This window comes from Drosophila yakuba, chromosome 3R (assembly GCF_016746365.2).
Source record: "Drosophila yakuba strain Tai18E2 chromosome 3R, Prin_Dyak_Tai18E2_2.1, whole genome shotgun sequence".
NCBI lineage: Eukaryota > Metazoa > Arthropoda > Insecta > Diptera > Drosophilidae > Drosophila > Drosophila yakuba.
Window position 1 is genome coordinate 22,737,101 of NC_052530.2, and position 12,950 is coordinate 22,750,050.

A 12,950-nucleotide genomic window follows, 5' to 3' on the forward strand; every position below is an offset into this window, starting at 1 on the left:
AGACTTTTGGACAACTACCATCATCAAAATTGGCGAAAAATGGCAAAAAATTACATTTTTCTTTTTTGAGCACAAGTGGATAGGAAGTTTTGTTACGAATTCAACGAGGTATGGCATTCCACTGTTGGACAACTATTTTTACTGCTATCGAAAAAAAACGGATTATTTTTTATCAACAAAACAAAAAAAAAATGTTGCCAAAAATTGGGTATTTCCAATCGGCATTTTCGCCATAACTTGGCCAAAAATGGACCCACAGCTAAAATAAAGACTGTTTTGTGCTGCTAATAAACACAGCTAACTATGTCTATCCCGTCTTTTTCGATATTTGAAAAAAAAAAAATTGTCAAATTTTTGCATTTTTGATAAGGGGTACCATCATCAAAATTTGCGAAAAATGGCCAAAAATTAGCATTTCAATGTATGCACATGGATCGATAGGGAATTTTGTAACGAATTCAACGAGGTATGGCACTCCACTTTTGGAAAAGTATTTTTTTTGCTATCGAAAAAAAAGGATTATTTTTTATAAAAAAAACGAAAAACAATTTTTTTGTCAAAAATGTGATATTTTCAATAGGCATTTTCGCCATAACTTGGCATTCCACTTTTGGACAACTATTTTTACTGCTATCGAAAAAAACGGATTATTTTTTATAAACAAAATTTTAATTTTAATTTGAATTTCTAAGACTCCTAATAAATATATTATTTATATATATGATATACAGTTTATTTCTTTGTTACGCTCTTTAAACCGTGCTGATTATATTGCGAGTTAATTTATATATCATTATATTACTTGTGGTATTACTTGTGCACCACATTCTCCGTCTCCCCATTGCCGTAGTAGTCGTAGTCCGAACTGGCCGTGGAGGTGGCCAGCTTGGGATGGTCGGTGGTGGTGACTGTGTGAATGATGGCCCCACCGGAAGCAGTGACCACCTCCGGCGCCACAGAGGTTGTCTTCTTCCAACGCAAGCTGTAGCGACTGCGAATGAACGGAGGCTTGGTCACCACAACCGCGTCACCAAGGGCTGCATAGCGGATATTATTGTGGATTGGAAATGCAAAGACCAAAGTGGTTACTCACCCATGCCGATGAGGCAACAGCAGAGGATCAGGAGCAGTGCCAGCTTCATTCTGAGTACCCCGTTCGATGTGAACTGCAACTTTTGCCGGCCAGCCGACTGCCTTTATAGTCGCATCAGAGCTGAGATAAACAGCTCCCAATTCCCCGTCGTAAGCGAAATCATCCCCTGGATGAATCCCAGGGGAACTGGACACCCATCCAAGTTCAATCACCGCCAGTGCGATTTTACATTTTTTATTCGTTATCTCTGAATGAACTCTTACTTTAGCTTACGGGTTAGGGCGACATTGTACAATCAAATCGATATTATGCCTAAGCGAAATGGTAATAAATACGTGTGTGCAATCTGGGCAACCGGCCTCACTTGGCTTCCAATCAGTTGTCCACTTCCGCTTCCGGTTTAGTTGCCAGTTCAGGTTCCGCGGGACGTGGACGCTTGGGTCCGGAGGGTATTGGCGGAGGTGGAACATCCGGCACCGCGCTGTTTTTGCTCTCCGATCCATTGCGAATATCCTCGAAGCTGGGCTGCGCCGGCTCCAGATTCTCCAGCGGAAGTGGTTGCGGCTGTGGCTGTGGCTGAACTTCATTCTGGACGGGATTCAGTGGCTGTTCCTGGTCCGCACGCGGCAAGGTGGCCCCACGCACGGGATAGCCCTGGGTGGGGTAGTAGTCGTACGGCGGCAGGTAGTTCTGCCTGATGAAGCCCGCCTGATCGTAGACCACTGGGTACTGGCTGTACGGATAGGGCGGCAGGTGCATGGGCTGTCCTCTGAACTGGGAGGGCAGTGGAATCAGCATGGGCGGCAGTCCGTGCTGATTGAGTGGCAGCGGCAACTGCTCCTTGGTCATCTCCTGTCGCTCCACTGCACCCGGTGGCGACGCCGCCTGGGGCTGCTGCTCCACTGGCGTCTCCACGGGCTGTTGGGGCTCATATGGAGCATAGCCAGCGGGATACTGGGCGGCGGTTGGCAGTGGGTACGGAAGCTGTAATATTAGGGTTTTAATTGTAATATTACTTTATTTTCTTGAGTGCGGATTATTCCCGAAAATAGACGTCTTTGAGTTGCTAGATGAAGTGAGCTTATAGAACCCCAGTTTTTTACCTATTAATACCTATTAAAGAATTCCTAATAGGTATTATAAGTACATGTAAACCTACCCTCTCGTTGGGCGCCAATCCGGGGACAATCGGCTGGCCGAACCTCACGATCGGAGGACTGTAGAAGCCGTAGGGATTGAAGGGTCCGAAGGGGGCGTAGCCCGGCTCGTGGATGGTGGGCTGGATGACCGGGTAGGCGCGACTGGAGGTCAGGTTTTCGTCGGTGGTGATAAGGGCGTTGTAGACCTTGGGCTTCTTCCTGAGGCGACGGGCGGCTTGCGAAGAATCGGCGCAAAGAATCAGTGCCAGTAGCAGGAGAATCAGAATGGTGTGCTGCGAAGAATAGAAATCGAAATTGGCGGTTAAATACACAGAGATTCCGGTGAACATTGACAGCTGTCCCTGGGTTTTGTCACTACCACTGGATGGCAATCAATGAAAATCATAATCTGAATCTGTCTAATTGATCGCCATATCGACAATCAATCAACGAATTGTTTGGACTACGCACAATGTGTTGTTTGGACGGAAGTTGGGTAGCTGGAGCTCTGGCTGCTCTACAGGGAAGCTTGTTAGTAATGGCTATGAAACTTATATAGCACATAGGTATGGTATATAAACTGACTACCCGGCCAGAAGAAACCCACGACTTTCAAATACCAGCGCTGCAGTCGCCGAAACAATCAACACATGTCAGCCTTTGTTGCGAATTCTCTACACTTCATTAGTTTTGAATTGAAATGTAGATTGTTCCTTTAATTGGATTACGGAGTAGCCGATCGAACCGGACGGTGTTGCTACCTCACACTGAGCGAAAATGCTCTACAAAGAACTTTTATCAAGTTCATATATAGGGAGCAGGTATCTAGATTCTTGATTCTTCTGAGAGCAAACTCTTTTGTCTTTTCACGCAGTGCACGGGTTCAAGTGGAGCTGCGCCAAAGCCTTTTCCTCGGAGAGATGGAGTCTCTAGGTCCGGTTAGACGAGTTGCCCATGGAGGAGGAGGAGTGGCACCAGTGCCACTGCAGCTGGTACTGGAGCATGGAAATGCAGTGGAGCGATCTGCGGAACTGTGACCGCGTTTCTGATCTTGATCCCCCGATCTCCGGATCCCCGGAGGCCGCACTCTAATTGCCGCTATTGGATTACCCAGACATCCAAGTCGGGTGGGGCTGGGCCGCCCTCCTCCTTGGATTGCTCTATTGCTATTGTTGTTTGTGGTCCAAGAGACTTACAAACTGACTGACTGACTGACTGACTGACTGGCAATTTGCCTTGCTTTCCAAGCATTTCACTTTGACTTTCCTCCACAACTCACCCACTCGCGATGGCCGTGATCTTTTCTCCTCGCTGCGAGGGAGCAATTTTCAACGCTTTTCCTTTTTTATTTTTTTAGTTTCTAGCTTCGATTTCGTTTTCGATTTCGTGGGCATCTGGCAGCAGTGAAATTAAATGGATGCCGCTCGAATCAGCAGACAATAATCGGTGATCAAGTGCACTCCAAGCCACGAAATTGGGCCACCTCGAGTGCCACATGGTGAGGCGCGTTAAAAGTGATAGTTCCAAATGGTTCAATGGCTCGGCGTCGCCTCTTGGCCATGGGTGTTTCCATAGGCTCAGTGGTGGCTCAGTTCCGAGCCGAGAAATCCAGGTGGGTGGTCACTCGGAGGTGTCAGTGGAGTGGGGATTGAAGATTCAGTGACGAGCCTACTTGACCCATAGATACTTATACTTAGAAGTGAGATTCTGCCAAGTTTGACTTGGTTTTTCAATGATTAGTGATAAAAGTGGCTTGAAAAACAAATAAATTGCTTGATGGATAGTTGTTCAGTTTTGTAATTGCTTAATTGTTGCTATTTGTATTTCAATCAAAGTAATTTGCTTAATTAGAGAATATACGTCGGTAAAGTTCAGTATATCATAATATAGAAAAGCTCGGAAAAACTTGTGTCATTAAATTTGAATATTACCTTTTGTACCATTTTAAACGCTAATATGTCATATATGGCACAAATAAGAAGTGAATTAAAAGGTATTTAAATCTTCGCCTATGAGCTTTTCTACCATTTTAGGACTTTTCTTGGAATCGCAGTTCGCAGTTCCAGCCACATGGTTCTAGCCATTCTCTTGGTGCTCAGTGGCCTGCATGTGCACATTGGCCAGTTGGCGGCTGACTCAGAGGCAAATGGCGTTGGATTCATGGCTAAGACCAGTTCAAAGGCGATTGATGGCAGTGGCGTAACCTTAAACCTGAGTCTAAACTGGATCTCGAGCTGAGTCTTTGATTGAATCTTAGACTGGCCAACGAAAGTGAAAGTTCCCAGAAAGTGTGGCCACTAAAAGGTCCCTTGTATAACTCGATGGGTATTTAATTCGATGATAAATCAGTGAATAAAGTCATCACAGACGCCGCTTACCTTTTCCATTTGCATATTGGCCGTGTGCTTTTGTTTTCCCTCTTCTTGTGAACTGTTTCCTTGGATTTACGTATGCAGGTGATGCACGCAGTGTCAGGAAGCTCCAGAAAATCCAAAAAAATATGTCATAAAGTGTCTGGTCTGATTCGCACAGGCAATTGCCAGTCTTTAAAAATGCACAATTTGTTTAGCGACTGGCCGCCGACACGGAATGACTTTGAAAACAAGTTGCTGCGCCAATGATAATGTGCATGAAATGCAGTTCACTCCGGAGAACACAGATCACGATTTCAATTCAATACAGTTGGGCCAACGGCCGACTTGAGTGGGATTCAGTTGAGTTGACTTCACGCGGAGACTGCCGACGACCGACTGACTCTTTCTGCGGCTGCGCACGCGCGTTTCTTGGTTTTCAGTGGCGTTTCAGTGGGTTTCAGTGGGTTACAGTGGATTCAGTGGTTTCAGTGGGTTTCTGGCGACTTTGAGCGGACGCTGGGCGCGCTCCATGGGCAACCTTTTATACCTTCGATAGCAGTGGCAGTGGCACCAGTGGTTATAGTGGCCATGGTGGCCATAGTGCTGGCAATGAAAAGCTGGCTAAAAGGCTTGCAAATAAACATCTGTGTTGGCTTTGGGCCATTTTTATGGGCCTACGAACAGGAACTTCTTGGAGTTGGCCTACTTTCAGCTAGCCTTGCACCGGGTGTAATGCCTTTTTTACGGCTTTTCAAGAATAATAAAAATGAACTTAATAACTTCTAACAACTAGCTCTAACTGGAATCGCAATGGGTAAATAAAGTTAACAGCAAAGGATTAAATATTAGGTATAACAAAACGAATTATTGCTCATACGCCCTGGTGTCCGCACATAAAGGGAACTGATGTCTAATGCAGTTCGCAAATAACTTCACATCTTTCTCCATTATATTCCAGCTTCGTTTCTCCCAGGGTATGCCCCCAGTCGAGTGAATGGAAACTAAAGCACAATCTGAACAAATCCAAATGCTTTTCCATTGGAGGCGGTGTTTTCATTAGCTTCGATTTAAGTGCTCGGCGGCATCAAATGAATGCAGTAAACCCGGCGAAAGTGTAGAATAGGGGCGTAATGAACGGCCAACTGGGCTAGGAATTCGTTCAGCTCTCGACACTCGGGAAATGCAATTGTCAATTGGCAGTTGTGGTCACAACAAGTCTTTATTCTCGGCCAAAACAAACGCGCTGACGGGTTTCACTTTCGTTGCAAAGTTCAGAATGGCTGTTCATTGTGCACCATAAAAAGTCAGGTTTTAGTCATTCTTCGCTAGCTGACGGGCCCTCAACTCTCTGCTGTTTTCCAGATTGTTTGTTAAACAAGGTTTATATTTGCGCTGACACTGGGAGAAAAACTATTAACTTGTAAGATAAAATGAAGTTTTAATTATGCATACCAAGCAAGTAACTCTTTTATTTTGAATCTAAAGTAGGCAAGCCTTAGGTTTTTAAGGGAATTTGCTACTTTGAAGACTTATAGTTTTTCTGCGAGTGCACAGCTCCATCTGCAGCATGATAGTTTGTTTTCATTTGGCGCAGTCACGTTCACAGTCAAAAGGTGATAAGAGTTATCCGATCCAATCCGATCCGGTCCTCACCCACACTCGTGCTGCAAGTTGTGGGGTTTCCTGAGTGCTGAGTGCTGAGTGCTCAGTGGGGTCAGTCCCGAAAACTTTGAGATCTGCTGGGGCTGTTTGATGGACCATTGTGGTGGGCGGATTTTCCCCTTGACTGTCGGACGCACTTTCGCTTTCGCTTTCCCTTTTTCTGTTTTGATTGGCACAATGAGTCTACGAACTCCGCTGACCCCAAGCCTAGATGTTTGCTTCACAATGCAATTCATTTCACTGGTTTATAAATATTCCATCATCTATCTTCAAATAGCTACAAAGAAAAGGTCTAATAAAAGCTATTTGCTGAGGCCAACACGAAAAACGAAGAATATTGTTTGTTTTCGTTCTCACTGATTTTGCTTTCGCTGCTAAACGACAGATGGCGCCACTGCTTGAACTAGCCAAGTCTCGATCTCCCGGTTTCGCCACCTGACGACAGATGGCGCCAGTTCAGTTTGAAACTTTGCTTCAATTGGAATTTGGTCAAAGTCACGTCACATTTTTGTGATAAGCTGTGATTCAGACTTGTTGATAGCCTTGCATCTGGAGTCTGGCATCTGGCAGCTGCTCCCATCGTTGCTTGGGGGCCTTTGGCCCTTGATAAGGGTAATCGGTGTGCCAGTCAATCACCCGAAATCGACCCGATAGAAGGTTAATTTCACTTTGATTGCTTCGCAGGGTACGGTGTCTATAAAAACGACTGTTGAGCTGCCCAAAAAATGCAGTTGCAGTTGCGAAGCGGTAAAAGACATCAGCATGAAGGTCCTTATTGTTCTTCTTTTGGGTCTGGCTTTTGCCGTGGCCGATCACCATCACCATCACCACGACTATGTGGTGAAGACCCACGAGGATCTGACCAACTATCGCACCCAGTGCGTGGAGAAGGTTCACGCCAGCGAGGAGCTCGTGGAGAAGTACAAGAAGTGGCAGTACCCCGATGACGCGGTGACACACTGCTACCTGGAGTGCATCTTCCAGAAGTTCGGCTTCTACGACACCGAGCACGGATTCGATGTCCACAAGATCCACATCCAGTTGGCCGGCCCTGGAGTCGATGTGCACGAATCGGACGAGATGCACCAGAAGATCGCCCACTGTGCCGACAGTCATTCCAAGGAGGGCGACTCCTGCTCGAAGGCCTACCACGCCGGCATGTGCTTCATGAACTCCAACCTGCAGCTGGTGCAGCACAGCGTCAAGGTCTAAAAGGAGCTGGGATGCAGCCATCCAGAACCATCTGATCGCTTGTCTAAAGTTCAAGTCGTAAATAAATTATTTGTTTAACGGCCTAAATGTTTTTACTATCTAGTTATCTCTTGAGTTCGTTGGCGTAAACTATTTCAATGCACCTCGCCGCTTCTCAGTAACAGATGGCGCCAGTGCATACTAAGCCAACTCATGCTTTTGATGCTAAATTAAATTGCTAAATTAATTGCAATTTAAATTGCAAATTGATTGGAGATTTAATTTTGACCAGTTTATACTAGAAACTCATTATTTTTTGCATATATCCTGTATTTTGTTCCATTTGCCTGTAACTTTGTCGAAAAAAGTCCCAGAATTAAGAAACATACTGTTTTGAGCTGCTAATGACCACAGCTAAACATTCCCATCCCGTTTTAGAAGATTTAGGACATTTTAAAATTTTGCAAATTTTTTCTTATTTTTAAAGGAGTTAGATCATAATTTTTTGCGAAAAATGGCAAAAATTTAAAAATGCCAGATGAAAACCAAAATTGATTTTGCAATTTCTTACGAGTTTAATAATGCAGGAGATTTCAGTTTCGGTGCATTACTTTTTGTGTTATGCCAAAAAAACGGATTATTTTTAGGCGAAAAATCGAAAAACGAATTTTGGCAAAATATAATATTTTTCTTCGGTTTCTTTTGGCTGTAATTGGTGAAAAGGGGCGCACAGCCAAATTACCAACTGTTTTGTGAAGCTAATATTCTCAGCTAACGATTTGTGTCCCATTTTTAGAAGATTCTTCAGGGACTGCGGCCAAAAAAAACACGTTTTCATTTGAGAATCCAAATCTGTACGGGGTATGACATCCCACTTTCTTTGTTCTCAAGCTATGGTTCGTCACATATTGAGCAATGCAAATGGCTGATATGAATTAAATCGTAGCTGCTAACTATCCTAAATTAGTACTTACTTTTTGAGAGCACACGAAGTTTGCTAATAGGAATGGAGTACATGGAGTGAAGTGTAATTGAATAGAGCATCTTCTCGATTTACATATCATCTCCTATTAGCTGGGCATGCCATGGCATATGCCAGTCAATTAGCTATTTAGATATATAAGGTAGGACAAACGCTTTGTATCGGTATAACACATTCGTTGCGTTCCCAATCCATCATGAAGACCCAGGTGTTCCTCCTCTTGGTCATATTGGCCTCCCTCCTGGGAATGGCTGTCTCCCAGAATAGAACTGAAGCGGAAAGGCAGAAAACTCAGGAGGAATGTAAGTTGTTTAAACTTCCTTTTTTAGTGCCCTGCTGATTACATTTTTTGAACAGTTGAAAAGTGGTGCAGATTGGGACACGGCTTTGGTGGCAAATGCAGAAAATAAGCATATTGTTGTTATAATAAACAATTGGGATTGTTAAGATCCGCCAATGGTGCAAGCAAACTTAGATACGCATTAACTTTATTTTCCATCACACTTGTATTTCATTGTTCCGCTTCCTTTTGACTCATAAAGTCCTTGACCCAATGGCCAAACTGGCCGGAAGTGGCGCACCTGTAGGCCAGGAAGGCCCAGTCATCCAGGTGGCCCGTGTCCCGCTCCTTCCGGTTGCAGTGCTCCACCACCAGCATCAGTTCCTCCATCTGGTTGTGCCCGGCAAAGATCTTCGCTATCCGCCTGCCATTGTAGCCACTCTCATCCGTCCACAGTCCCAGTTTCTTCACCAAACACCTCAGGGTGGCTGCATCCTCTTCCTGGCCCTCTTGGCGACACCTTTCCAGATCCTCGTAGACCATTTCCGCGGTGGGTAGCTTCCAAACCGAAGCCGCTTCCGTCCCAGCAGCCATCATAATGAGCAGGCAGCTCCAGCAGATGATCTCCAGTCTCAAGTGATTCATTGCGTATGCGACAGCTTTAGGTTTGTTAGTGGACACAGTTCACCAGTGAACACGGCTGTTTTATAGATCGCTCTGGGAAGACTAGGGAAACCAGTTCTCGAAGCGGCATTGGCACTAGCCTAGAATTCATGGAAAATGCGTCTACTGGCCGCTATAATTGCTGTCAGCGCGGGAACATCTGGTGTGACGTAATCGGAGTCTTTAAAAAACTCTAAAACGATGCTGTGTCTCAAAATGTTCCATAATTCGAGTACACCTGCACTGGGATGCGAGTTCAAGTTCATGAATGGTCGAGTGACTGGGCAGTTGTGATCTACAGTCACGTTTCGGTAAACAGCGCGATTAAGATGAAAATCATATTTAATGAATGGTGTCTGGTGTTTTTCCTGCTGGTGGATGTATAGATAGAGACCGGGATTGGTAGGATAAAGAGTTAGGTAATTATGTGACCTATTCTGCTGCTCTAGATTGTTGGAGAGGTGAAAAGCAATTATTGTGCTCCTCAGCTAAACTTTCCTTTGTAAACTGCAATTTTGAGCTGTTTCTGTGGAATATACTTTATAAAGCAATTAGCATGCAATATTCTTCTGGTAATTTCTGTATACTTTCGCATACATTCCATCTACTTACTTGCACCTTCTTCATTTGCCTGATTAAGCGATGCAGTTCTCTATCCACAATGAAATCGGCTAAACTGCAACTGCAATTATAAGTGCGCGGCTGACTGCGCAGGGCGACAAGTTCCCAGGATGCAGGATACAGGCTACAGGATACAGGACTCAGGACCCGCCCACTCTGCGCCCAACTGAAGGACGATTGCTGGAGATTGCAATCACACGTGTATTCGCCTTTGTGGCCGTGTGTGTTTTTTCCACCTTTCCTTTGACTGCCTCCATGGGCTTTGTTTTCCGTGGTGGGAAATCGCAAATCGCACATGGAGATTGGGAAGTGAGGCATCGAAGGGTCTTCGACTTTCTCCGCCGACTGTGATACTTCATTAAACAACTCGCAGTGGCGTTTTCACGCTGCAATAGACCTTTCCGCACCACTCAACACGGCCCATGTCAGCCGCATTTGACAAAGCTAATTTCGCCCAAAAGCCAGACCTCTCCGGGAATCCAAGCCCAATCCCCGAATCCCCCCGGAGCCACCATATTTCACCATATTCCAGCATATATGGCACATCCGTATTCCATTTTCCACATCCCAGACCTCAGCCAGCCAAACGCCAAACGCCAAACAAACACTTGACGCGACCTATTCAATTATTTCTCAATTAAATGTCGTGTAAAGAAGAAGTCATCATCGCCAAGTCGGCATTCGTCATTGAACGCAGGGAAAGCCATCAGCCAGGAAACAGAGAGAAAATATATTACATTTCAGTTTAATATGAGTCTTAATATTAAATTAGTTTTTATAAACAGCAGTAAGAAGTGGGACTATAAAGGGATTTGAAGTCACCTAATCAGCTTATGTGCTATAATCAAATGAAAGTATTATGCCTTGCAATTACATATTTCTCCCAGTGTATCCGCAAACACTTGGCACATTTGCTGATCCACAAAAGTGGGCGTGGCACCGCACAAGTGTCGAAATAGTCAAAGGCAAGGTAAATTCAATTCGGTTTTTCATTTTCATTTCCATTTAGCTTTGCTCGTGTCGAGATTGCGTTAGTTTGCCTGCCAGGCAGCATTAAGTACTTAGTTTCAAAGAGTTTCCATGGATCAGGGGCGAATGAATCGAAGTAAATGGATTGGCAAACCTCAGTTCCTTTGACTTCACGGTGATTGTTTTTTCGCGATGAATTCGTGCTATGAATTACTATGAATAACATCGCAGAACCTAGAAGGTTTAAAGATGAATACATGTATTCTGGGTGATTTTGCAAATGGTTTAGATTCAGCAAAGCTCTTTGTAACATTCCTCCCTTTATGGGAGGAATTCAAATAAAATCACTTTACGTTGTGCAGACTGCTTTGAGAAGCTAATATTCTCAGCTAACGATTTATGTCCCATTTTTACAAAATTCTAAGCGAACTGTGGCCAAAAGTAACCCTTTCATTTGAGAATCCAAATCTGTACAAGTTATGACATTGAACTCCCTTTGCTCTCAAGCTTAAGTTTCAAAAATATTATGACTACTATGAATTTCATCGTAGAAATTACCTATCCTTAATTACTACTTACTTTTTGAGGCCACACGAAGTTTGCTAATAGGAAAGGAATACATTTGCTCCCCCCTCGATTTACATATCATCTCCTATTAGCTGGGCATGCCATGGCATATGCCAGTCAATTAGCTTTTTGGATATATATGGTAGGGCAAATGCTTCGTATTGGTATAACGCAATCATTGCCAATCCATCATGAAGACCCCGGTGTTCCTGCTCTTGGTCATATTGGCCTCTCTCCTGGGAATGGCCGTCTCCCAGAATAGAACTGATCCTGCGTGGATTGAAAGTCAGAAGAAATGTAAGTGGTTTAAATATTGCCTTTTCAGTGCCCTGCTGATTACGTTTTTTGAACAGTGGAACAGTGGTGCAAACTGAACCTAGGACCCGCCTGGGGTGGCAGATGCAGAAAATAAGCACATTGTTTTATAATAAACAATTGGGATTGCCAAGATCCGCCAATGGATCTTACGCAAATAAACTTAGATACGCATGAATTTTATTTTCCATCACACTTGTATTTTATTGTTCCGTTTGTGCAATGAATTACTATGAATTACATCGCAGAACCTAGAAGGTTTAAAGATGAATACATGTATTTACACAATCTCAGCAGCTTCTGGGTGATTTTGCAAACGGTTTACATTCAGCAAAGCTCTTTGTAACATTCCTGCTTTTATGGTTTATGGTTTTTTACAATCCTGACCGCCATGTCCATTCAAATAAGAACACTTTACGTTGTGCATAGAAAAATGCCTTTCGAGTTTAATGGTCTGCGACTTGTTTCCTTTCAAAGCGCATTGTTTCTCCGCCGAGTTGCCCACATCCATCCATTTCCCACCTCCGCATCGACCAGGACTCAACTGTTTCCATTCAGTGCAGCAGCCAGCAGTTCAACTGACCCATCAGCCACCCAGCCACCCAGCCACCCAGTCACCCAACCCACTTTTCCACAGCCCCCGGAAAATGGGCAGTCGTTCATTCGGGCTGCTCTAATTGCAACTTTGAAACTCAATTGGGTAGACACAAGGCCACCGGGGGGCGGCCACTTCTCGAGCACAAACCACCAATTAAATATAAATGTTTGCGCTTTTCTGAGCAGCTTCCAGTTCCTTTTTCCGTTTTTTTTCCGACTCGTATGTTTTTGCCGCTTTCAATTTGCACATGGACTGCTCTGTCCGAGCTGGAAGGTCAGTTGAGTTGAGTTGATTTTCGTTGCGTGATGAAAAGCGCTTCGCAGGACACGTGCTTTTTGTTTAAGCCAGGCCAGGAGCAGCAGCAGCAGCAGTAGCAGCTTCTTTTTATCCCGCCAAGGACCTGCTAACGATGGGGGTTTCCTTGCCACTGCAACTTTAGTCCTGCATTTTAGTGCCGACTTCTCGGGAGTCGGAGAAATGCGACAGTAAAAACTTTTGGCCATGGGGGAAATTATG

At 44.5% G+C, this 12,950-nt stretch overlaps 6 protein-coding genes across 7 annotated transcripts; 3 read left to right on the top strand and 3 right to left on the bottom strand.

Moving 5' to 3' along the window:
• Positions 1–672: 672 nt before the first annotated feature.
• LOC6538020 lies at positions 673–1,446 on the bottom strand. The gene is made up of 2 exons (XM_002098519.4): positions 1,094–1,446; positions 673–1,037 (listed from the first exon to the last, which is right to left on the bottom strand). Exons 1-2 carry the CDS (start codon positions 1,140–1,142, stop codon positions 811–813), a joined length of 276 nt encoding a protein of 91 aa, XP_002098555.1. The 5' UTR covers positions 1,143–1,446; the 3' UTR covers positions 673–810.
• On the bottom strand, positions 1,312–4,998 carry LOC6538021 (vegetative cell wall protein gp1). 2 transcript variants are annotated; one of them, XM_002098520.3, is made up of 3 exons: positions 4,611–4,998; positions 2,253–2,525; positions 1,312–2,077 (listed from the first exon to the last, which is right to left on the bottom strand). In XM_002098520.3, the coding sequence occupies exons 1-3, from the start codon at positions 4,623–4,625 to the stop codon at positions 1,469–1,471; spliced, it is 897 nt and encodes a 298-aa protein (XP_002098556.1). In that variant the 5' UTR covers positions 4,626–4,998; the 3' UTR covers positions 1,312–1,468. The 2 variants fall into 2 exon arrangements, with proteins under 2 accessions (XP_002098556.1, XP_039231868.1); XM_039375934.2 differs by lacking the exon at positions 4,611–4,998 and adding an exon at positions 2,704–2,848.
• A 1,968-nt stretch (positions 4,999–6,966) lies between these two features.
• Positions 6,967–7,547, top strand: LOC6538023 (general odorant-binding protein 99b). The gene has a single exon (XM_002098522.3). It carries the CDS (start codon positions 7,011–7,013, stop codon positions 7,458–7,460), a length of 450 nt encoding a protein of 149 aa, XP_002098558.1. The 5' UTR covers positions 6,967–7,010; the 3' UTR covers positions 7,461–7,547.
• A 1,031-nt stretch (positions 7,548–8,578) lies between these two features.
• LOC26535901 (ductus ejaculatorius peptide 99B) lies at positions 8,579–8,891 on the top strand. Its single transcript, XM_015193125.3, has 2 exons — positions 8,579–8,723; positions 8,779–8,891. Exons 1-2 carry the CDS (start codon positions 8,618–8,620, stop codon positions 8,829–8,831), a joined length of 159 nt encoding a protein of 52 aa, XP_015048611.1. The 5' UTR covers positions 8,579–8,617; the 3' UTR covers positions 8,832–8,891.
• Position 8,892: 1 nt separating this feature from the next.
• Positions 8,893–11,462, bottom strand: LOC26536385. Its single transcript, XM_039375776.1, has 2 exons — positions 11,308–11,462; positions 8,893–11,188 (listed from the first exon to the last, which is right to left on the bottom strand). Exon 2 carries the CDS (start codon positions 9,344–9,346, stop codon positions 8,933–8,935), a length of 414 nt encoding a protein of 137 aa, XP_039231710.1. The 5' UTR covers positions 9,347–11,188; positions 11,308–11,462; the 3' UTR covers positions 8,893–8,932.
• A 213-nt stretch (positions 11,463–11,675) lies between these two features.
• Positions 11,676–12,019, top strand: LOC6538025 (ductus ejaculatorius peptide 99B). The gene is made up of 2 exons (XM_002098524.4): positions 11,676–11,818; positions 11,875–12,019. Exons 1-2 carry the CDS (start codon positions 11,713–11,715, stop codon positions 11,931–11,933), a joined length of 165 nt encoding a protein of 54 aa, XP_002098560.1. The 5' UTR covers positions 11,676–11,712; the 3' UTR covers positions 11,934–12,019.
• Positions 12,020–12,950: the final 931 nt, after the last annotated feature.